At 33.2% G+C, this 25,599-nt stretch overlaps 3 protein-coding genes across 5 annotated transcripts in view; all 3 read right to left on the bottom strand.

The window, feature by feature from the left end:
- The window catches only part of LOC114327388 (ubiquitin carboxyl-terminal hydrolase 34), a 273,865-nt gene that overhangs the window by 169,145 nt on the left and 79,121 nt on the right, over positions 1-25,599 (bottom strand). For both annotated transcript variants that reach the window (XM_050649892.1, XM_050649893.1), the window contains exon 17: positions 20,340-20,528. In XM_050649892.1, coding sequence (XP_050505849.1) covers positions 20,340-20,528 — 189 coding nt within the window. The remainder of the gene's footprint in view (positions 1-20,339; positions 20,529-25,599) is intronic.
- On the bottom strand, positions 1,085-16,519 carry LOC126884102 (uncharacterized). Of its 2 annotated transcripts, none has more exons than XM_050649897.1 (2): positions 16,262-16,518; positions 1,085-3,461 (listed from the first exon to the last, which is right to left on the bottom strand). In XM_050649897.1, the coding sequence occupies exon 2, from the start codon at positions 2,120-2,122 to the stop codon at positions 1,688-1,690; it is 435 nt and encodes a 144-aa protein (XP_050505854.1). In that variant the 5' UTR covers positions 2,123-3,461; positions 16,262-16,518; the 3' UTR covers positions 1,085-1,687. The 2 variants fall into 2 exon arrangements, with proteins under 2 accessions (XP_050505854.1, XP_050505852.1); XM_050649895.1 differs by lacking the exon at positions 1,085-3,461 and adding an exon at positions 7,403-9,779 and having other exon boundaries at positions 16,262-16,519.
- LOC126884103 (uncharacterized) lies at positions 7,403-15,287 on the bottom strand. Its single transcript, XM_050649898.1, has 2 exons — positions 14,359-15,287; positions 7,403-7,908 (listed from the first exon to the last, which is right to left on the bottom strand). The coding sequence occupies exon 1, from the start codon at positions 14,888-14,890 to the stop codon at positions 14,456-14,458; it is 435 nt and encodes a 144-aa protein (XP_050505855.1). The 5' UTR covers positions 14,891-15,287; the 3' UTR covers positions 7,403-7,908; positions 14,359-14,455.

Below are 25,599 nucleotides of genomic sequence, written 5' to 3'. Positions count from 1 at the left end.
AATCAGTGTCTTAATCTTCTGAGGTGTAGGGAGTTTCGTCTAACTCTCAATGAACTTCCTCCATTCTTTCCTATTGGTGGCCATTTGTGTTGCTTCTTGCCAAGTTTTTCTCTTACTTTCTAGTATCTGCGAGATGTGACTATTCCATTCTTTAATGCTTCGTCGTCTTCTGTTCTTCGCTATTGGTTTTGCTTGCCACACTCTTGATGCCACACTCAAAGAGTACCCATGAACGATCACATCAATCACTTTCCTTGTATTTGCTGTCCTTGTCTATAACAAACGTTTGTTATTTATAGAAAAAGACAGCAAATACAAAATAAGTGCTTGATGTGATCGTTCATGGGTATTCTTTCATTTTTCCGACTGTATGTATTATACATAAGAAACACATGTTCGGATTATCCGTGCTTCTCAATTATCCGTGCTTTTCAATTATCCGTGCCACCTCCGGTCCCAAGGAGCACGGATAATCGGAATTCTACTGTAATTACTGCATTTGTCCATTGTCTGGGTATTACTTTTATTTTCCATATTAGGTTCTATATGCATAGTAATTTTTTTATGAAAACAAATTAAACAAATTATAAAAATTATTTTTTTTTATTTCTATATATTTCATCATTTCTGGTGCTACTTCATCGCTTCCTGGTACTTCTCTAATCTTTATCTTTCTTATTGCTTCTTCCAGTTCTTCTTTTTCTAAAGTTTCTTGATTTTCCGTGTTTCTCATGGACCCTCTATTGATCTGGCTTTCTTTTTCCATTGTATTCCCTTGCTTTCCATTCAGTATCAGCTCGAAGTGTTCCCTCCATCTTTCCATTATTTTTTTATCGTTTATTATTGTTCCTTCTTTGTTCATTATTTGTTTCACCTTTGTTTCTTTGTTGCTTTTTAGGTTCTTCAGTGTTCTATAAAATAACTTTACAGTTTCTGTGCTGTTTTCTTCCATTTTTTTTCCGAATTTTTCCCAACTTTTCTTTTCCTCTTCCTTCACTATCTCTTTCATTTTTGTTCTTTGTCTCTTATAATTTTCATATTTTTTTGTGTTTTGTCTTGTACGTATGGTTTTTATAACTTCTTCTTTTCTTTTATTTATCTTTTCACTTCATCATTCCACCAAGATGTTCGTTTCTCTCTGTTATTGTTTCTTGTAGTCCCACATATTGCATTAGCTGATTTTATCATCGCATTTTTAAATCTTTCCCATTCTTCTTCTATTATTTCTGTTGTTTCGTGTTCATTTTCCATCTCTTTCTCTAGCTCCTCTGTGTATATTATTTTCGTTGATTCGTTGATTCTTCCCTTAGTTTATAATTTTTTTATTATTTCTTTGTGTTTTCTGTTTATGCTCTCATTCCTTTTTATTTCTTTTCTTTTGCTTTTGAATGTGGTTTCCAGTATATAGTGGTCACTGCCAATTTCATAACACCTTTTCACCCTTACGTCTCTTATCCAGTTCTTCTGCTTTTTGCACTATAGTATAGTCCATAATTGATTGTTCTTCTCTTGATTTGACTTCTCTTGTGATCTTGTGTATACTTTTATGCCGGAAGTGTGTGTTCATAATCACCAGGTTATTGTCTAGACCTAGACAGAATTTGAGTGGTAATTTCCAGTTTTGTTTATTTTTTCTTCCCCATAAGGTCCAATGACATTGTTCCCTTTTTCTGCTTCTTTTCCCACTCTACTGTTCATGTCTCCGGTGATCATAATTTTCTCTGTAGGTACAAATATTTATCACTTCTGGGAACTTATCCCAGAACTCATTATTTTCGTTTTTTGTTTCGTCTTCATCTGGTCCATAGCATATGATTAGTTTTGTATTGGTTTCCTCTATATCCATATCTACGTCTACTCTTAGTATATGTTCGTTGTAATGTATCCAATTTTTTACTTTGTTGATAATATTCATCTTTATTATGCACGCTACTCTTGCCTGAGCTCTCTTCGTTTCTACCACTTTACTGTATATTAGTAACATTCCTTTTTCTAATATTATTGATCCTCTTCCTTCCTTCTTTGTCTCTGTTAAAGCTACTGTTTCAATGTTCTTATTTCTAGTTTCTTCCCGCAGTTCTATTGCCTTTCCATTTATACCTCTTACTTTCCATGATGCCATTTTCAGAATTGTTTTGTTTTTTTCTGTGCTTAACTTGTACTTTGTTTTTCCTTCCGTTTGTGTTATTATCTTTAGATCTGTTCATGTCCCTGTACTGTGCCTGTTTTGTTTCTCGTTCCGTCTTTGTGTTTTCTTCGGTTCCATGACATCTCGTAACGCGACAGTTCGTAACCGGACAAATGGTAACGGACAATTCGTAATAGCGACAGTTCGTATCGGCGACACTTCATAACGGTGACAGTTCGTAACTATACAAATTTGTAACGTCCAAATTGAATTATTCTGCTTATTTTTGTTAACGTTGAAACTAACTGTTAAACAGTTATAAATGAAATTATGTTTATCAAAGGTAATACCACGAGTCCTCTAAATTTTATCGATAAATTTTTTTGTTTTCACGAAAACTTCTTTATTTGGTAAAATTACGAAAACAAACCGAATTTCTTTATTCGGTTTGTTTGAGTGATTTTACCCTAAATAAAGAAGTTTAAGTATGAAAACGAAAAAATTTATCAAGCAAAATTTAGAGGACAAGTGGTATTTGAAAAGATTATTTTGTGAACCAATATGTATTATTAGTAAATACGGGCATCTGTGAAATATTTTTAAGACAACTAGGATCAATGTCTTAAGTAGGTTATAGATAAATTATTTTATGATTTAAAAATGAACCAATTTATTTATTATATTGTTAATACATAAAAAACTGTTTAAATCGAAAATGAACAATTATTAAAAACACAATTTTTATAACTAATATGAGATTTTCCAATGTCGTTCGTAATTAAGGTATGTACGTATTATGTGAAATTTAGGGTACCTTAAGTTTTATCAGGGACGAGACTGTTTTATCAAGGAAGAGGCTGTTTTATCAGTATTACACTCAATGATTGGCTAGAAAGACGCGTGGTGATTGGCTGAAAAAGCAAAAACGTCAGAATTTGACGGGTGAAAAAAATAATCAATTTAATAAATCAGTATCAGAATAAACATTTTTAAAATTGAAGCGTTTATTTGAAAAACAATACATGTCCATTTTAAGAAAATTCGATTTTATGTATTCTTCTCATAGAATAGTAGTTTCTTTATCCATCCGACACATTTAGTTTTGTAAAAATCTATGATGTCCGGAGTAAACTACATAGAACATTTGGATGTTTCTATAGAAAACAACAGATGTCTGCGAAGTTTTTCTTGATTTGCCAAAATTTTAATTTTTGGACAAGTGTTGTTTTTCACAGTATCTTAATGGAGATGGTACAAAGAACGAGTGAAGAAAGAGGACTTAACCTCAACATAAATAAAACAAAATGGATGCTGGTCAGCCAAATTCAAAAACCTGCCAGAAAATTAAAAATAAAATACCAACTAATTAAACACGTTGACTCGTATATATACCTTGGAACAGTCGTCAACTCCAAATGGGATCAAACAACCGAAATACGATCTAGAATTGAAATGCCAGAGCAACATTTAACAACATTAATAATATATTAACCCAATCCGACATATCTCTCCTACTAAAAATATGGCTGCAAAAGTGCTATTTATTTCCAGTCTTGCTGTATGGCGCAGAGGCATGGACACTGACGGAAACATTAATGAGAAAGCTGGAGGCATTCGAAATGTGGGTGTATCGACGTATCCTCAAAATATCCTGGACGACTCATACCACAAACGTAGAGGTACTGCACCGAATGGGAAAACAAAAAGAAATCTCTTTCACAATTAAGAAACAGAAACTTGAATACCTCGGTCATATTGTGAGACATGATAAACAAAATTAAAATTGCTATGATGATAGCCAACGTCCGCAACAGACAAGGCAAGTGAAGAAGAAGAAAAGTTGTTTTCCTTTACAAAATGTTTACTTAAAAAGTTGGGAATGTCTAAAGACGGTTGCCGGCTTAAAGATTTCATTAATTACTTCATTAGTCCTTTGTCTAGGTATATGTAAATTTAAGGAACAATGAGAGGGATAAACTTTTAAAAATATTGTTAAAAGTTTGTATGTATTTAAATATTTGTTTGTTATTAAGGACTTTTAATATATTATTCTGAAACACGAAATATAAAATGTATTAAACATGTTCATCCCGGTACTGATTCATTAAATTGATAAACATTCAATTATAACTGTAATAACAGTTAGTTTTCACGTTAACAAACATAAACAGAATATTTGGAAAATTTGGACGTTTACGAATGGTCCGTTACGAACTTGTATAGTTACGAACTGTCGCCGTTATGAAGTGTCGCTGTTACGAACTGTCGCCGTTACGAGTTGTCCGTTACCACTTGTCCGGTTACGAATTGTCGCGTTATGAGATGTGTGGTCACGGTTTTCTTCAGCTAGTTTTATGAACTAGCTGGTTCTGCATTGTTTGTTACTTTTTCTATTCTGCTTGTTTTTTGGTTCCATTTCCATTTAATGCCTTCAATAACTATGAAACCATAGCCAATTTTTGTCCTTTTTCCATTAGTCTTTCATTTGTTGCTATCTTCCTAAGGTTTCTTTGTACTTAGGTATTTCTATATTTTTTACTGTTAGGTCACATTCTAAAATTAAATACTCTATGTTGCGTGTAGTTCATTAGTTTACCCTTGGCTTTCAGTATTTTCATTTTATATTTCATTTATTTCAAAGTTATCAAAAATGAGATATTAAAAATAATACAATAAAGGTTAGGATATCTCGAAAACTTGACGTGACACAACAATTTTGACCCCAGATTCACATTCAGTGCACCAACCACCAAAAACCTTCGAGAATATAATATATTAGAGCTTCAGTTGCCCCTGGTTGACCTGTGATATTTTTGAAGTTTACGTACATTGTCATGATAACATCACACACACTACATTATCTTTATAACGGCCACAACAACAACAACAAAAAACTAACAAAGTATAAATCGATATAATTCCGCAAATTAGGTACACACCACTCGCTTCTGATAGCTCGTACCTAATGGCATCATGTTCCAAAGGAGTGTAAATTATTTCATGCACATATTATTTTAATCGTAGGGGGCAGCACTATATACGCAGCGAGAATGATGCCATAACAAATACATGTGTGTGAATGTACAACGATATCATCTTATGGCGTCATACACACCAAAATATTACAAAATATCAAAATGACGCCATCTGTGACAATATAATGCCGTAGATGCTAAAAATCGACTTAAAATTTTATGGCGTCGCGTGTATGATGCCACAAAGCTCGCAGATGCCATAACGTAGCAAAATGCACACACATGATGCCATAATAAATGTAATACAAACACACACACACACACACACACACACACACACACACACATACACGGCGCCGCATTTGTTGTGGCATCTGTGCTTCAGACTGCAAAGTGGCATCATCAAGTCTACGTACGTTAGGTTGATTCTAATTAGGTGTGGATCAGTAATATATTTTTAATTTTGTTATACCCTCCTTCTAAACAAAACTGCAGGGAAAACTATGATAACATTACTTGTGGCATCAGATGCCACATGTACCTTGAGATGTCATAAATACCACACTTGACACACCATGACTTAATACTTGAATTATGACCGACATTTTTGGGATAATAAAAAACTAAGAAATTACAGAACAAATTCTTGTTTTTTTAACTTTGTCAGTTATTTGCAAACAATTTGCATAAAATCTATGTTATTCATTTATTGTCATTATTATTTATTAGTCGCTTATTGCGGCTCTAATAGTTTTTCAAATAAAACTTTATATCCGTAAATTTTCTCATTTCTAATACTGGATATTTTGATTTGCACTATTCACATTTTTGTTTTCCTGGTAGTACTTCCTTCTTCAAATCAAATTTAAAGAAAGCCATTACGGATTTTATTTGTTCGGGCATCCATGGGGTTTTTGAGGTGTTTTAAGAGTTTTTACTGACTGCGTTTCTTTTTTTCTTCTATTTTTAACTTGTGTTTCTTTTTTTGCAGATATTTATTTCTACAATTTTGTTTAATCTATTATTATTTTTTTTAATTCATATCACTCACACCTCTTCTATTGCCGATGATTTTCTCTTTTCTTGATTCTTGTACACCTGCTCTTTAATGTTTGACAATTGAACTAAAAGGTGATGCGAAAAAACTTACTTCTTTACTTACTTAATCAGTAGACTCATTCATACCTTTCGGTGTTGGGCCATTCATTCAATCTTAATCAGTGTCTTAATCTTCTGAGGTGTCGGGAGTTTCGTCTAACTCTCAATGAACTTCCTCCATTCTTTCCTATTGGTGGCCATTTGTGTTGCTTCTTGTCAAGTTTTTCTCTTACTTTCTAGTATCTGCGAGATGTGACTATTCCATTCTTTAATGCTTCGTCGTCTTCTGTTCTTCGCTATTGGTTTTGCTTGCCACACTCTTGATGCCACACTCAAAGAGTACCCATGAACGATCACATCAATCACTTTCCTTGTATTTGCTGTCCTTGTCTATAACAAACGTTTGTTATTTATAGAAAAAGACAGCAAATACAAAATAAGTGCTTGATGTGATCGTTCATGGGTATTCTTTCATTTTTCCGACTGTATGTATTATACATAAGAAACACATGTTCGGATTATCCGTGCTTCTCAATTATCCGTGCTTTTCAATTATCCGTGCCACCTCCGGTCCCAAGGAGCACGGATAATCGGAATTCTACTGTAATTACTGCATTTGTCCATTGTCTGGGTATTACTTTTATTTTCCATATTAGGTTCTATATGCATAGTAATTTTTTTATGAAAACAAATTAAACAAATTATAAAAATTATTTTTTTTTACTTCTATATATTTCATCATTTCTGGTGCTACTTCATCGCTTCCTGGTACTTCTCTAATCTTTATCTTTCTTATTGCTTCTTCCAGTTCTTCTTTTTCTAAAGTTTCTTGATTTTCCGTGTTTCTCATGGACCCTCTATTGATCTGGCTTTCTTTTTCCATTGTATTCCCTTGCTTTCCATTCAGTATCAGCTCGAAGTGTTCCCTCCATCTTTCCATTATTTTTTTATCGTTTATTATTGTTCCTTCTTTGTTCATTATTTGTTTCACCTTTGTTTCTTTGTTGCTTTTTAGGTTCTTCAGTGTTCTATAAAATAACTTTACAGTTTCTGTGCTGTTTTCTTCCATTTTTTTTCCGAATTTTTCCCAACTTTTCTTTTCCTCTTCCTTCACTATCTCTTTCATTTTTGTTCTTTGTCTCTTATAATTTTCATATTTTTTTGTGTTTTGTCTTGTACGTATGGTTTTTATAACTTCTTCTTTTCTTTTATTTATCTTTTCACTTCATCATTCCACCAAGATGTTCGTTTCTCTCTGTTATTGTTTCTTGTAGTCCCACATATTGCATTAGCTGATTTTATCATCGCATTTTTAAATCTTTCCCATTCTTCTTCTATTATTTCTGTTGTTTCGTGTTCATTTTCCATCTCTTTCTCTAGCTCCTCTGTGTATATTATTTTCGTTGATTCGTTGATTCTTCCCTTAGTTTATAATTTTTTTATTATTTCTTTGTGTTTTCTGTTTATGCTCTCATTCCTTTTTATTTCTTTTCTTTTGCTTTTGAATGTGGTTTCCAGTATATAGTGGTCACTGCCAATTTCATAACACCTTTTCACCCTTACGTCTCTTATCCAGTTCTTCTGCTTTTTGCACTATAGTATAGTCCATAATTGATTGTTCTTCTCTTGATTTGACTTCTCTTGTGATCTTGTGTATACTTTTATGCCGGAAGTGTGTGTTCATAATCACCAGGTTATTGTCTAGACCTAGACAGAATTTGAGTGGTAATTTCCAGTTTTGTTTATTTTTTCTTCCCCATAAGGTCCAATGACATTGTTCCCTTTTTCTGCTTCTTTTCCCACTCTACTGTTCATGTCTCCGGTGATCATAATTTTCTCTGTAGGTACAAATATTTATCACTTCTGGGAACTTATCCCAGAACTCATTATTTTCGTTTTTTGTTTCGTCTTCATCTGGTCCATAGCATATGATTAGTTTTGTATTGGTTTCCTCTATATCCATATCTACGTCTACTCTTAGTATATGTTCGTTGTAATGTATCCAATTTTTTACTTTGTTGATAATATTCATCTTTATTATGCACGCTACTCTTGCCTGAGCTCTCTTCGTTTCTACCACTTTACTGTATATTAGTAACATTCCTTTTTCTAATATTATTGATCCTCTTCCTTCCTTCTTTGTCTCTGTTAAAGCTACTGTTTCAATGTTCTTATTTCTAGTTTCTTCCCGCAGTTCTATTGCCTTTCCATTTATACCTCTTACTTTCCATGATGCCATTTTCAGAATTGTTTTGTTTTTTTCTGTGCTTAACTTGTACTTTGTTTTTCCTTCCGTTTGTGTTATTATCTTTAGATCTGTTCATGTCCCTGTACTGTGCCTGTTTTGTTTCTCGTTCCGTCTTTGTGTTTTCTTCGGTTCCATGACATCTCGTAACGCGACAGTTCGTAACCGGACAAATGGTAACGGACAATTCGTAATAGCGACAGTTCGTATCGGCGACACTTCATAACGGCGACAGTTCGTAACTATACAAATTTGTAACGTCCAAATTGAATTATTCTGCTTATTTTTGTTAACGTTGAAACTAACTGTTAAACAGTTATAAATGAAATTATGTTTATCAAAGGTAATACCACGAGTCCTCTAAATTTTATCGATAAATTTTTTTGTTTTCACGAAAACTTCTTTATTTGGTAAAATTACGAAAACAAACCGAATTTCTTTATTCGGTTTGTTTGAGTGATTTTACCCTAAATAAAGAAGTTTAAGTATGAAAACGAAAAAATTTATCAAGCAAAATTTAGAGGACAAGTGGTATTTGAAAAGATTATTTTGTGAACCAATATGTATTATTAGTAAATACGGGCATCTGTGAAATATTTTTAAGACAACTAGGATCAATGTCTTAAGTAGGTTATAGATAAATTATTTTATGATTTAAAAATGAACCAATTTATTTATTATATTGTTAATACATAAAAAACTGTTTAAATCGAAAATGAACAATTATTAAAAACACAATTTTTATAACTAATATGAGATTTTCCAATGTCGTTCGTAATTAAGGTATGTACGTATTATGTGAAATTTAGGGTACCTTAAGTTTTATCAGGGACGAGACTGTTTTATCAAGGAAGAGGCTGTTTTATCAGTATTACACTCAATGATTGGCTAGAAAGACGCGTGGTGATTGGCTGAAAAAGCAAAAACGTCAGAATTTGACGGGTGAAAAAAATAATCAATTTAATAAATCAGTATCAGAATAAACATTTTTAAAATTGAAGCGTTTATTTGAAAAACAATACATGTCCATTTTAAGAAAATTCGATTTTATGTATTCTTCTCATAGAATAGTAGTTTCTTTATCCATCCGACACATTTAGTTTTGTAAAAATCTATGATGTCCGGAGTAAACTACATAGAACATTTGGATGTTTCTATAGAAAACAACAGATGTCTGCGAAGTTTTTCTTGATTTGCCAAAATTTTAATTTTTGGACAAGTGTTGTTTTTCACAGTATCTTAATGGAGATGGTACAAAGAACGAGTGAAGAAAGAGGACTTAACCTCAACATAAATAAAACAAAATGGATGCTGGTCAGCCAAATTCAAAAACCTGCCAGAAAATTAAAAATAAAATACCAACTAATTAAACACGTTGACTCGTATATATACCTTGGAACAGTCGTCAACTCCAAATGGGATCAAACAACCGAAATACGATCTAGAATTGAAATGCCAGAGCAACATTTAACAACATTAATAATATATTCACCCAATCCGACATATATCTCCTACTAAAAATATGGCTGCAAAAGTGCTATTTATTTCCAGTCTTGCTGTATGGCGCAGAGGCATGGACACTGACGGAAACATTAATGAGAAAGCTGGAGGCATTCGAAATGTGGGTGTATCGACGTATCCTCAAAATATCCTGGACGACTCATACCACAAACGTAGAGGTACTGCACCGAATGGGAAAACAAAAAGAAATCTCTTTCACAATTAAGAAACAGAAACTTGAATACCTCGGTCATATTGTGAGACATGATAAATATTATATACTCCAACTAATAATACAGGGTAAAATAGAAAGCAAACGCGGACCCGGAAGAAGAAGACACTCATGACTTCAAAACTTACACCAATGGTTTGGACTAACATCGATCGAGTTATTCAGAAACGCCGCAAACAAAATTAAAATTGCTATGATGATAGCCAACGTCCGCAACAGACAAGGCAAGTGAAGAAGAAGAAAAGTTGTTTTCCTTTACAAAATGTTTACTTAAAAAGTTGGGAATGTCTAAAGACGGTTGCCGGCTTAAAGATTTCATTAATTACTTCATTAGTCCTTTGTCTAGGTATATGTAAATTTAAGGAACAATGAGAGGGATAAACTTTTAAAAATATTGTTAAAAGTTTGTATGTATTTAAATATTTGTTTGTTATTAAGGACTTTTAATATATTATTCTGAAACACGAAATATAAAATGTATTAAACATGTTCATCCCGGTACTGATTCATTAAATTGATAAACATTCAATTATAACTGTAATAACAGTTAGTTTTCACGTTAACAAACATAAACAGAATATTTGGAAAATTTGGACGTTTACGAATGGTCCGTTACGAACTTGTATAGTTACGAACTGTCGCCGTTATGAAGTGTCGCTGTTACGAACTGTCGCCGTTACGAGTTGTCCGTTACCACTTGTCCGGTTACGAATTGTCGCGTTATGAGATGTCTGGTCACGGTTTTCTTCAGCTAGTTTTATGAACTAGCTGGTTTTGCATTGTTTGTTACTTTTTCTATTCTGCTTGTTTTTTGGTTCCATTTACATTTAATGCCTTCAATAACTATGAAACCATAGCCAATTTTTGTCCTTTTTCCATTAGTCTTTCATTTGTTGCTATCTTCCTAAGGTTTCTTTGTACTTAGGTATTTCTATATTTTTTACTGTTAGGTCACATTCTAAAATTAAATACTCTATGTTGCGTGTAGTTCATTAGTTTACCCTTGGCTTTCAGTATTTTCATTTTATATTTCATTTATTTCAAAGTTATCAAAAACGAGATATTAAAAATAATACAATAAAGGTTAGGATATCTCGAAAACTTGACGTGACACAACAATTTTGACCCCAGATTCACATTCAGTGCACCAACCACCAAAAACCTTCGAGAATATAATATATTAGAGCTTCAGTTGCCCCTGGTTGACCTGTGATATTTTTGAAGTTTACGTACATTGTCATGATAACATCACACACACTACATTATCTTTATAACGGCCACAACAACAACAACAAAAAACTAACAAAGTATAAATCGATATAATTCCGCAAATTAGGTACACACCACTCGCTTCTGATAGCTCGTACCTAATGGCATCATGTTCCAAAGGAGTGTAAATTATTTCATGCACATATTATTTTAATCGTAGGGGGCAGCACTATATACGCAGCGAGAATGATGCCATAACAAATACATGTGTGTGAATGTACAACGATATCATCTTATGGCGTCATACACACCAAAATATTACAAAATATCAAAATGACGCCATCTGTGACAATATAATGCCGTAGATGCTAAAAATCGACTTAAAATTTTATGGCGTCGCGTGTATGATGCCACAAAGCTCGCAGATGCCATAACGTAGCAAAATGCACACACATGATGCCATAATAAATGTAATACAAACACACACACACACACACACACACACACACACACACACACACACATACACGGCGCCGCATTTGTTGTGGCATCTGTGCTTCAGACTGCAAAGTGGCATCATCAAGTCTACGTACGTTAGGTTGATTCTAATTAGGTGTGGATCAGTAATATATTTCTAATTTTGTTATACCCTCCTTCTAAACAAAACTACAGGGAAATCTATAACATTACTTGTGGCATGAGATGCCACATGTACCTTAGATGTCATAAATACCACACTTGACACACCATGACTTAATACTTGAATTATGCCCGACATTTTTGGGATAATAAAAAACTAATAAATTACAGAACAAATTCTTGTTTTTTTAACTTTGTCAGTTATTTGCAAACAATTTGCATAAAATCTATGTTATTAATTTATTGTCATTATTATTTATTAGTCGCTTATTGCGGCTCTAATAGTTTTTCAAATAAAACTTTATATCCGTAAATTTTCTCATTTCTAATACTGGGTATTTTGATTTGCACTATTCACATTTTTGTTTTCCTGGTAGTACTTCCTTCTTCAAATCAAATTTAAAGAAAGCCATTACGGATTTTATTTGTTCGGGCATCCATGGGGTTTTTGAGGTGTTTTAAGAGTTTTTACTGACTGCGTTTCTTTTTTCTTTTTTTTTAACTTGTGTTTCTTTTTTTGCAGATATTTATTTCTACAATTTTGTTTAATCTATTATTATTTTTTTTAATTCATATCACTCACACCTCTTCTAATGCCGATGATTTTATCTTTTCTTGATTCTTGTACACCTGCTCTTTAATGTTTGACAATTATTGAACTAAAAGGTGATGCGAAAAAACTTACTTCTTTACTTACTTAATCAGTAGACTCATTGATACCTTTCGGTGTTGGGCCATTCATTCAATCTTAATCAGTGTCTTAATCTTCTGAGGTGTCGGGAGTTTCGTCTAACTCTCAATGAACTTCCTCCGTTCTTTCCTATTGGTGGCCATTTGTGTTGCTTCTTGCCAAGTTTTTCTCTTACTTTCTAGTATCTGCGAGATGTGACTATTCCATTCTTTAATGCTTCGTCATCTTCTGTTCTTCGCTATTGGTTTTGCTTGCCACACTCTTGATGCCACACTCAAAGAGTACCCATGAACCATCAATCACTTTCCTTGTATTTGCTGTCCTTGTCTATAACAAACGTTTGTTATTTATAGAAAAAGACAGCAAATACAAAATAAGTGCTTGATGTGATCGTTCATGGGTATTCTTTAATTTTTCCGACGGTATGTATTATACATAAGAAACACATGTTCGGATTATCCGTGCTTCTCAGTTATCCGTGCTTTCAATTATCCGTGCCACCTCCGGTCCCAAGGAGCACGGATAATCGGGATTCTACTGTAATTACTGCATTTGTCCATTGTCTGGGTATTACTTTTATTTTCCATATTAGGTTCTATATGCATAGTAATTTTTTATGAAACCAAATTAAACAAATTATAAAAATTAATTTTTTTTACTTCTATATATTTCATCATTTCTGGTGCTACTTCATCGCTTCCTGGTACTTCTCTAATCTTTATCTTTCTTATTGCTTCTTCCAGTTCTTCTTTTTCTAAAGTTTCTTGATTTTCCGTGTTTCTCATGGACCCTCTATTGATCTGGCTTTCTTTTTCCATTGTATTCCCTTGCTTTCCATTCAGTATCAGCTCGAAGTGTTCCCTCCATCTTTCCATTATTTTCTTATCGTTTATTATTGTTCCTTCCTTGTTCATTATTTGTTTCACCTTTGTTTCTTTGTTGCTTTTTAGGTTCTTCAGTGTTCTATAAAATAACTTTACAGTTTCTGTGCTGTTTTCTTCCATTTTTTTCCGAATTTTTCCCAACTTTTCTTTTCCTCTTCCTTCACTATCTCTTTCATTTTTGTTCTTTGTCTCTTATAATTTTCATATTTTTTTTTGTTTTGTCTTGTACGTATTGTTTTTATAATTTCTTCTTTTCTTTTATTTATCTTTTCACTTCATCATTCCACCAAGATGTTCGTTTCTCTCTGTTATTGTTTCTTGTAGTCCCACATATTGCATTAGCTGATTTTATCATCGCATTTTTAAATCTTTCCCATTCTTCTTCTATTATTTCTGTTGTTTCGTGTTCATTTTCCATCTCTCTCTCTAGCTCCTCTGTGTATATTATTTTCGTTGATTCGTTGATTCTTCCCTTAGTTTATAATTTTTTTATTATTTCTTTGTGTTTTCTGTTTATGCTCTCATTCCTTTTTATTTCTTTTCTTTTGCTTTTGAATGTGGTTTCCAGTATATAGTGGTCACTGCCAATTTCATAACACCTTTTCACCCTTACGTCTCTTATCCAGTTCTTCTGCTTTTTGCACTATAGTATAGTCCATAATTGATTGTTCTTCTCTTGATTTGACTTCTCTTGTGATCTTGTGTATACTTTTATGCCGGAAGTGTGTGTTCATAATCACCGGGTTATTGTCTAGACCTAGACAGAATTTGAGTGGTAATTTCCAGTTTTGTTTATTTTTTCCTCCCCATAAGGTCCAATGACATTGTTTCCTTTTTCTGCTTCTTTTCCCACTCTACTGTTCATGTCTCCTGTGATCATAATTTTCTCTGCAGGTACAAATATTTATCACTTCTGGGAACTTATCCCAGAACTCATTATTTTCGTTTTTTGTTGCGTCTTCATCTGGTCCATAGCATATGATTAGTTTTGTATTGGTTTCCTCTATATCCATAACTACGTCTACTCTTAGTATATGTTCGTTGTAATATATCCAATTTTTTACTTTGTTGATAATATTCATCTTTATTATGCACGCTACTCTTGCCTGAGCTCTCTTCGTTTCTACCACTTTACTGTATATTAGTAACATTCCTTTTTCTAATATTATTGTTCCTCTTCCTTCCTTCTTTGTCTCTGTTAAAGCTACTGTTTCAATGTTCTTATTTCTAGTTTCTTCCCGCAGTTCTATTGCCTTTCCATTTATACCTCTTACTTTCCATGATGCCATTTTCAGAATTGTTTTGTTTTTTTCTGTGCTTAACTTGTACTTTGTTTTTCCTTCCGTTTGTGTTATTATCTTTAGATCTGTTCATGTCCCTGTACTGTGCCTGTTTTGTTTCTTGTTCCGTCTTTGTGTTTTCTTCGGTTCCATGACATCTCGTAACGCGACAGATCGTAACCGGACAAATGGTAACGGACAATTCGTAATAGCGACAGTTCGTATCGGCGACACTTCATAACGGCGACAGTTCGTAACTATACAAATTTGTAACGTCCAAATTGAATTATTCTGCTTATTTTTGTTAACGTTGAAACTAACTGTTAAACAGTTATAAATGAAATTAGGTTTATCAAAAGTAATACCACGAGTCCTCTAAATTTTATCGATAAATTTTTTTGTTTTCACGAAAACTTCTTTATTTGGTAAAATTACGAAAACAAGCCGAATGATAAAATCACGAGTCCGAAGGACGAGTGATTTTATCCATTTCGGTTTGTTTGAGTGATTTTACCCTAAATAAAGAAGTTTAAGTATGAAAACGAAAAAATTTATCAAGCAAAATTTAGAGGACAAGTGGTATTTGAAAAGATTATTTTGTGAACCAATATGTATTATTAGTAAATACGGGCATCTGTGAAATATTTTTAAGACAACTAGGATCAATGTCTTAAGTAGGTTATAGATAAATTATTTTATGATTTAAAAATGAACCAATTTATTTATTATATTGTTAATACATAAAAAACTGTTTAAATCGAAAATGAACCATTATTAAAAACACAATTTTTATAACTAATATGAGATTTTCCAATGTCGTTCGTAATTAAGGTATGTACGTATTATGTGAAATTTAGGGTACCTTAAGTTTTATCAGGGAAGAGACTGTTTTATCAAGGAAGAGGCTGTTTTATCAGTATTACACTCAATGATTGGCTAGAAAGACGAGTTGTGATTGGCTGAAAAAGCAAAAACGTCAGAATTTGACGGGTGAAAAAAATAATCAATTTATTAAATCAGTATCAGAATAAACATTTTTAAAATTGAAGCGTTTATTTGAAAAACAATACATGTCCATTTTAAGAAAATTCGATTTTATGTATTCTTCTCATAGAATAGTAGCTTCTTTATCCATCCGACACATTTAGTTTTGTAAACATCTATGATGTCCGGAGTAAACTACATAGAACATTTGGATGTTTCTATAGAAAACAACAGATGTCTGGGAAGTTTTCTTGATTTGCCAACATTTTAATTTTTGGACAAGTGTTGTTTTTCACAGTATCTTAATGGACATGGTACAAAGAACGAGTGAAGAAAGAGGACTTAACCTCAACATAAATAAAACAAAATGGATGCTGGTCAGCCAAATTTAAAAACCTGCCAGACAATTAAAAATAAAAAACCAACTAATTAAACACGTTGACTCGTATATATACCTTGGAACAGTCGTCAACTCCAAATGGGATCAAACAACCGAAATACGATCTAGAATTGAAATGCCAGAGCAACATTTAACAACATTAATAATATATTCACCCGATCCGACATATCTCTCCTACTAAAAATATGGCTGCAAAATTGCTATTTATTTCCAGTCTTGCTGTATGGCGCAGAGGCATGGACACTGACGGAAACATTAATGAGAAAGCTGGAGGCATTCGAAATGTGGGTGTATCGACGTATCCTCAAAATATCCTGGATGACTCATACCACAAACGTAGAGGTACTGCACCGAATGGGAAAACAAAAAGAAATCTCTTTCACAATTAAGAAACAGAAACTTGAATACCTCGGTCATATTGTGAGACATGATAAATATTATATACTCCAACTAATAATACAGGGTAAAATAGAAAGCAAACGCGGACCCGGAAGAAGAAGACACTCATGACTTCAAAACTTACACCAATGGTTTGGACTAACATCGATCGAGTTATTCAGAAACGCCGCAAACAAAATTAAAATTGCTATGATGATAGCCAACGTCCGCAACGGACAAGGCAAGTGAAGAAGAAGAAAGTTGTTTTCCTTTACAAAATGTTTACTTAAAAAGTTGGGAATGTCTAAAGACGGTTGCCGGCTTAAAGATTTCATTAATTACTTCATTAGTCCTTTGTCTAGGTATATGTAAATTTAAGGAACAATGAGAGGGATAAACTTTTAAAAATATTGTTAAAAGTTTGTATGTATTTAAATATTTGTTTGTTATTAAGGACTTTTAATATATTATTCTGAAACACGAAATATAAAATGTATTAAACATGTTCATCCCGGTACTGATTCATTAAATTGATAAACATTCAATTATAACTGTAATAACAGTTAGTTTTCACGTTAACAAACATAAACAGAATAATTCAATTTGGACGTTTACGAATTGTCCGTTACGAACTTGTATAGTTACGAACTGTCGCCGTTATGAAGTGTCGCTGTTACGAACTGTCGCCGTTACGAGTTGTTCGTTACCACTTGTCCGGTTACGAATTGTCGCGTTACGAGATGTCTGGTCACGGTTTTCTTCAGCTAGTTTTATGAACTAGCTGGTTCTGCATTGTTTGTTACTTTTTCTATTCTGCTTGTTTTTTGGTTCCATTTCCATTTAATGCCTTCAATAACTATGAAACCATAGCCAATTTTTGTCCTTTTTCCATTAGTCTTTCATTTGTTGCTATCTTCCTAAGGTTTCTTTGTACTTAGGTATTTCTATATTTTTTACTGTTAGGTCACATTCTAAAATTAAATACTCTATGTTGCGTGTAGTTCATTAGTTTACCCTTGGCTTTCAGTATTTTCATTTTATATTTCATTTATTTCAAAGTTATCAAAAATGAGATATTAAAAATAATACAATAAAGGTTAGGATATCTCGAAAACTTGACGTGACACAACAATTTTGACCCCAGATTCACATTCAGTGCACCAACCACCAAAAACCTTCGAGAATATAATATATTAGAGCTTCAGTTGCCCCTGATTGACCTGTGATATTTTTGAAGCTTACGTACATTGTCATGATAACATCACACACACTACATTATCTTTATAACGGCCACAACAACAACAACAAAAAACTAACAAAGTATAAATCGATATAATTCCGCAAATTAGGTACACCCCACTCGCTTCTGATAGCTCGTACCTAATGGCATCATGTTCCTAAGGAGTGTAAATTATTTCATGCACGTATTATTTTAATCGTAGGGGGCAGCACTATATACGCAGCGAGAATGATGCCATAACAAATACATGTGTGTGAATGTACAACGATATCATCTTATGGCATCATACACACCAAAATATTACAAAATATTAAAATGACGCTATCTGTGACAATATAATGCCGTAGATGCTAAAAATCGAATTAAAATTTTATGGCATCGCGTGTATGATGCCACAAAGCTCGCAGATGCCATAACGTAGCAAAATGCACACACATGATGCCATAATAAATGTAATACAAACACACACACACACACACACACACACACACACACACACACACACACACACACAAACACACACACACACACACACACACACAAACACACACACACACACACACACACACACACACACACACACACACACACACACACACACACACACACACACGAAGTTGTCACCTAACTTTATCTGCAAAAATCCGAATGCCACCTCTCACATCCACCTCAAAACAGATCCGTCCTGGTCTAGTATGCATATGCGCACATTACGCCGATTCAGTATGGGCCGATAAAAAACGGCGAAGGAAACAAAAGGAAAGCAGGATAAATAACGTGTGATCCAAAATTATTGTCACCATAGGTGGCCCTGAACGACAGAGATAGCTATACAGTGCATGACTATTCTTAATTCAGATATACTTTCCAGTTTACGTCAACTTAACAAGAAAAGTTAGGTTATGTAGAGATGTTGGTGGTGGACATATACAGCATCTTGTTTGATTTTATTTATTATTGTTACTTGTAATTTTGTTAATTCTTTTTATTTTTGATTAAAGTTCTGTGTTAAAGGTTTTGACTGATTTTTTATGTTTTATAATGTTAATCAAAATTAATTGATAAACCAATGATATAAATTCAGATTAAAACAAGACATACCTAAGTAATTTTTTGACGGCTAGCTTTGATCCCAATAAGTGTGGATCGATCGTTATTATGGGACTAATGATCCTTCAGACTACACTGTCAAATTTTAGTTCCGTGAATTTCGTAATGGCTGTATATCAACATTGGATGAATCACGTTCTATCGATGCAGTTGCACCGGAGAATGTGAAGAAACTCCACGAAATGGTTCTAGTTGATCGTAAAGTGAAGATGCATGAATTAGTAGAGGCCACATGAATTAATAAAGAACGCACTAGTCATCTTTTGAGCGAAGCGAAGTTTTGAATATGAAAAAATGATCCTGCCGATGGATGCCACATTTGCTGACCATTGAGCCAAAACATGACCGTGTGACCACTTGTTATGGTCCTTTTCATAGGCATTTTTCAGTGCGTCACAAATGATAGAAAAAAAGGTAAGTCCGTGATAATAAACATTTATAACATTTGTTCAAACATGGCATTTTAGTGAAATCTGAGAGTTGTCACATTTTATTTGCAATTTGGCATAAAAACAAATCAATTGTGTTTATTGTATTTATAAAATGGTATTTTCTTTGATTTGTAGTCTTATAAATTGTACAGATTATATTCGTAGCTTTATTATATAATTTGTAAATAATTTTTTTTCGATTATGGCGCCATCTATCGACAACTAGAATAAATGTTATAAATGTCTGTAATCACAGACGTGCCTTTTTTTCTGTCACATACAATTTAATGCGTTAGAAAGAAATCGAAAAACTGTGACGCACTGAAAGATGCCTATGAGAAAAAGAATAGCAGTATTTGGATTTTATCCGCAGTAAGCGGAATCCGTTGGACATTTTTGACATCGATTGGTAACAGTTGGTGAAACCTGGATCCATTAATACATACCAGAGAACATAATGAACGCACGGCAGTGGACTGAAGCCGGGAAAAGTGCTCCGAAGCAGAAAAGAGTTGATTAATGAGTTGGAAAGGCCATGGACACTGTATTTTGGGATTGTAGAGGCATAATTTTAATTGACTATCTTGAAAAGGATAAATTGTCAATAGCCAATATTATTGTGCGTTGTTCGACAAACTGAAACAGAAACTCAGTAAGAAATGACCACATCTGCAAAAGAAAAAAGTGTTGTTTCTTCACCGACTCACAAAAGCGTTATAATAATGGCAAACATTCGTGAGTTGGGCTTCGAATTGCTTTCTCGTCTGGCTTATTCTCCTGATTTGGCTCCCTCCGATTATTATGTGTTCCCAAATCTGAAGAGATGGCTAGAAAAACATGTTTTTCATTTCTAAGGAGATTACTTAACAGATCATCTACATCTACATGTAGTATTTTCAGAAAATACCAACTTACCCCTCCTTTAATTTGAATTTTCATTGAACTAAGTGTGTGCATTAAGGAAAATAGCTGCTCAAAGTAATTTGGCTGTAGAAGAAGTAATGTTGGTAAACATTCCCGAGGAGGAGGCGGGTGTAAAGATGGTGCATCCATAAACTCCCGTTTCTTCATATTCCTCGACATGCCTATCGATATATAAACGATCTAAAAATCAATAACATGAATGTAAATATTTTTTAACTAATTTCATATGTCGCTCGTCCGGAAGAAAAGTGACACAACTCAAAAATGCATAATTATAGTTATGTATCTTAATTAAATTGACTCCAAAAATCCTATACTTTTACCAGAAATGACATATATTATTACTTCCAACTTCGTAAGATCGCGGCAGTGTCATTATTCATTTGGCGGTAATAGTTATTTATGTACCAAGTCAGTAAAGTGACTCTTTATCTAACGAGTCTGATATTATGAGAAGAGCGAGCGTAGCGCGCGAGGCGAGTAAAGACGAGTTCGATAAGGAGTCTTTACTGACGTGGTGCATACAAAATTTTATCGCCAACATATATTTTTTTAATTTAATGTCGTCCGAACCACTGGGGTTATAAACGACAACAATGGAAAATACATATTAAAAATAAAAAGAGATTATAATATTAAGTAAATACATAATGTACTAAAAAAAAAGTATACCTGAAAAATTTGTGATACAATTAAATGTATTTTATTCCTACTTCCGTTAAAAACTGTATTATGCTATTGTCGATATGTATTTGTATTGTGTCTAAGAAGCTCAGATATGTCCCTGGGAAGGTTGAGTTTACTTCTCGTTTGCTGGTATATTTGACAATCAGTTAAGATGTTTTATTAATATAAAATAATATTTGCCAACATAATTTGATATTGGTTTTAACACTTACTTGCAATTTACAATTTAAGAACTTTAATGACAGTGATGACAGATAACTTGCAAGATAACCGCTTTCGATTTTTAATCGATAGTTATCAATATTGAATAATTACTAAATCGGTAAAGTTTTAATTTATTCTATATCAATATAATTATTACAAAATACTACAGAATTTCACTTTTTGACCTAAATTTAATTGATAATATAGCAAATTGCGCACAATATTTTTAATAATTAAAGTAAAAAGTAAATAAATTTTAAGTCCACTCAAATACTCGCCATTCGATTATTGCCATCGACCACTACATTCAATCTCGGTTAATTTGATTAATCGCATCAGGTAAAGTAAAAAATCTTCTTTCAGTACAATAAAGTGCTACTTTACTGCCGCCAATGAGGGCAAATGAGTACAATAATGAATGACTAGTGACGGTTGGCGATAAAATAAATATTTTTAATGAATGCATCGTTATTTATCACGAAAACCGTCGTATTTCGAGAAGAGTCCTAGGTATTTTTCGTTAATGTTTAAAAAAGTGACCAATATTTTAAAATAAAAGTGACAACTCAAAATGTTGATCTCTTTTTATTTGTTAATAAATCAGATCCTCCATCGAGTTGGTACAGTACGGACCAAAAATATTACATGAGATGTTGGTTCAACTATTTAATACATGCTTAAAAGGACAAAATATCCCTGATGATTGGAATGTTAAATACATCAGCTCAATATACAGTGCCAGTCAAAAGTTTGTACCCCCTTCATATCTTTTGAACGGTTATACCTATAACAGTGAAATTTGGAGGGAGGAAATAAACGGACGTAAGCTTCTTAACTAGTCATGATAGGTGACGTAATTATGACAGATGACTTTACAGCGCCAGTGTGACAGATAATTTTAAATGGGACCTTATGGCAAGTGATACCTCGTTTGAAAGATATTGAAAATACCTATTCAGTCATACTAATTTTGTTTGACTTTAAGCTAATTTTGATGAATAAATGAAATAGATATAAAATTGTAGTTTCGCATTTAATTAAGGTGAAACAGTAGCGATCAACAGGTAGCGAAAACGCGTTCCAAGATTGCGGCTGTAATTTTGAATATTTTTTCGAGATATTTGGCACACGTATTCCTAATATAATAAAGAATGGCGGTACAGAGCCCAATTTGAAAAATATATTAATATGTGGAAATTACTCTGTAATAAATACAATATTAAAAAAAACGAGCCTGTACCGCCATTAAGAAGAACAAAAAAATACACTTTCTTCAAATAAACTTTTTTATCCGATGCCTAAATTTTGTGTCATTTTGGAACTACTAATAAAATAAAAAATTTTTAGTAGTTCCAAAATGACACAAAATCTAGGCATCGGATAAAAAAGTTTATTTGAAGAAAGTGTATTTTTTCTTCTTCTTAATGGCGGTACAGGCTCTTTTTTTAATATTGTATTTAATTACAGAGTAATTTCCACATATTAATATATTTTTAAATTGGGCTCTGTACCGCCATTCTTCTCTATTGTATTACGAATACGTGTGCCAAATATCTCGAAAAGATATTCAAAATTACAGCCGCAATCTTGGAACGCGTTTTTGCTACCTGTTGATCGCTACTGTTTCCTCTTAATAAAAATTCAAAATTCCGCATATGATTACTTGTCAAAAAGGTTGACGTTGACGTAAAAACTACTAGAGAATTGATAAACGTCAACTTTTTTGACAAAAAAGAAAACATAGGCGGACATTTGAATTTTTATTAATTAAATGCGAAACTACAATATTATACTTATTTAATTTATTCACCAAAATCAAAACTAACTAAAACCCAAAAAAATTAGTATTACTGAATAGGTATTTTGAATACCTTTCAAACGAGGTATCACTTGCCATAAGGTTCCATTTAAAATTATCGGTCACAGTGGCTGTGTCACGTTATCTGTCACTATTACGTCACCTGTCATGACTAGTTAAGAAGCTTACGTCCGTTTATTTCCTCCCTCCAAATTTCACTATTATAGGTATAACCGTTCAAAAGATACGAGAGGGGTACGGACTTTTGACTAGCACTGTACAAGAAAGGGGATAAACGCTTATGCTCTAATTATAGGACAATAACTGTTACCAGCTCAGTGGGGAGGTTGTACGGTCGAATAATAAAAGAAAGAATAGAATCAGAATACGAAGACATGGAAGAACACAAAGGATTTCGGACAGGAAGATCGTGCACTGATAATATATTCGTTCTGCAGCAGGTAACAGAAAATCGGAGGGCAAGGAATCTATTTACCCACTAACGTTTCGACGCCCAAAACGATGTCGTTGTCAAAATACAAAATATTACTAAATTAAACAAAAATGTTGTTGCTTAGTAAAACTAGTAGTAAAACTTGCAGTAGAATTAGGGCTGGATGGATGAAGTGGAAAGAAGCGAGTGGTGCGTTGTGTGACAGAAAAATTCCAATGAAGCTGAAGGGAAAATTCTATAAAACAGCCATAAGACCGGCTATGATGCACGGAACTGAATGTTGGGCAGTGAAAAAGAAAGAGGAACAACGAATGCATGTGGCGGAAATGAGAATGCTTAGATGGATGAGTGGAGTGACAAAGAAGGATAAAATTAGAAATGAGTATATTAGGGGAGGTCTAGGTGTGGCACCAATTAATGCCAAAATGAGAGAGCATAGGTTAAGATGGTTTGGTCATGTTCAACGTCGAGACGTTAATCACCCAATACGAAGAATAGCTGAAGTGCAGATTCCTGGAAGGAGTAGGGGAGGAAGACCAAAGAAGACCTGGGGGGAGACGATAAGGCAGGACATGTTGGTAAAGGGGATTAACATTGATATGACCCAATATAGAATTGTGTGGAGAAATGCAATTAGGGAAGCCGACCCTCATAGGGATAAGGCAAAGATAATGATGATGATGTTGTTGCTTAGTAAAAATTCTTCTAATAATTTATTTAATCTGACTCATTTATATCGGCAATTCAGACATATATTATACATTTTAAAGTAGAAGACTTTAAAATGATATTGCCAATATGAGTTGCGTTCCTGGGACGAATTTACTGAAAGATAGTTCATTCGATTACATGAAATCAACCCCAACTAAAGAATATCCGCCACAAAAACATCATAGCATATGATCTGTCTTTAAAAAGACAACCAAATGCAACGGTGACAGCAAAATTCTCGTGTTAGAGATTCCATAGTAAATCACGAGGGAAAACCAGGAAAAACCTCGTGATACTATCCCGACATCGTAAGTATTCGGTCTTACATTTAGTTTACTCTCAAAACTAATACCAAATTCTGACTTTAATATTTATATGTTATTTTAAATTATTATAAATAATATTAATAATACATAGATATATAAATAATACTAAAATATAAAATATGTACTAACTCGATATGTTATTGACTTACTAATCGTGGTATTTTCCTTCTATTGACTTCCTATTTTACAATATTTTATTCCTCTTTTAGTTTGGTTACCCATACTAAAAGAAGAAGTCAATAGAAAGAAAATACCACGATTAGTAAGTCAATAACATACAACATACCATTTCCAAAAACAAAGGGGCTTAAACAAGGATGTTGTCTGTCTCGGACCTTATTTAAAATATATATTCAATCACCGCTAGAGCAGTGGAGTAAACAAATATCCGGAATGTGAATGGACATAGGCGGTGGTAAATGTCTAACAACTTTATTTTTCGCAAATAATCAGGTAGTCGTAGCGAATGATGAGGTGAACATGGATTACATGTTTAGAAAACTAAATAAAGAATATGAAAAATGGGACCTCGATATGAATATGTCAAAGATAGTACGAGTATCTTAAAATAGGGGATGATGAAGAAGATCTAGAGTTAGAAATTAGAACCACAAAAACAAGTAAAGAATATAAATATCTCGGATCCATAATATCTAAAGAAGGCACTACCAAAAGAGACATCGAAAACAGAACACAGTAGGGCAAAAAAGCGGTAAACATTCTAAGCTCTCTACTATGGTCTAAAGATATAAGACAAAAAACGAAATTGACAATCTATCGAACCTTGGTAGAACCCATTATGACTTATGGAGCAGAAGTTTAGCAGATCACGAAAAAAGAGAAAAAGAATAGAAGCAGTAGAAATTGATTATCTAAGGAGAACGTGTGGTATATCCAAAAAAGATCACATCAGGAATGAAGATATTATAAGGAGGACACATACTGTATATTCCAGTGTAGATAGAACTGAAACTAGACAACTAGTGTGGTATGGTCACGTGAAACGAATGAATGAAGATAGATGGCCAAAGAAAGCTAAATTACATACCACAACAAAGAAGAAGACGGTCG

Source organism: Diabrotica virgifera, chromosome 4 (assembly GCF_917563875.1).
Source record: "Diabrotica virgifera virgifera chromosome 4, PGI_DIABVI_V3a".
NCBI lineage: Eukaryota > Metazoa > Arthropoda > Insecta > Coleoptera > Chrysomelidae > Diabrotica > Diabrotica virgifera.
This window is presented reverse-complemented; position numbering and strand designations above follow the sequence as displayed.

Coding starts and splice junctions, on each gene's coding strand:
- LOC126884102 (XM_050649895.1), bottom strand. CDS start 8,440: ATGGCATCATGGAAAGTAAGAGGTATAAATGGAAAGGCAATAGAACTG.
- LOC126884103 (XM_050649898.1), bottom strand. CDS start 14,890: ATGGCATCATGGAAAGTAAGAGGTATAAATGGAAAGGCAATAGAACTG.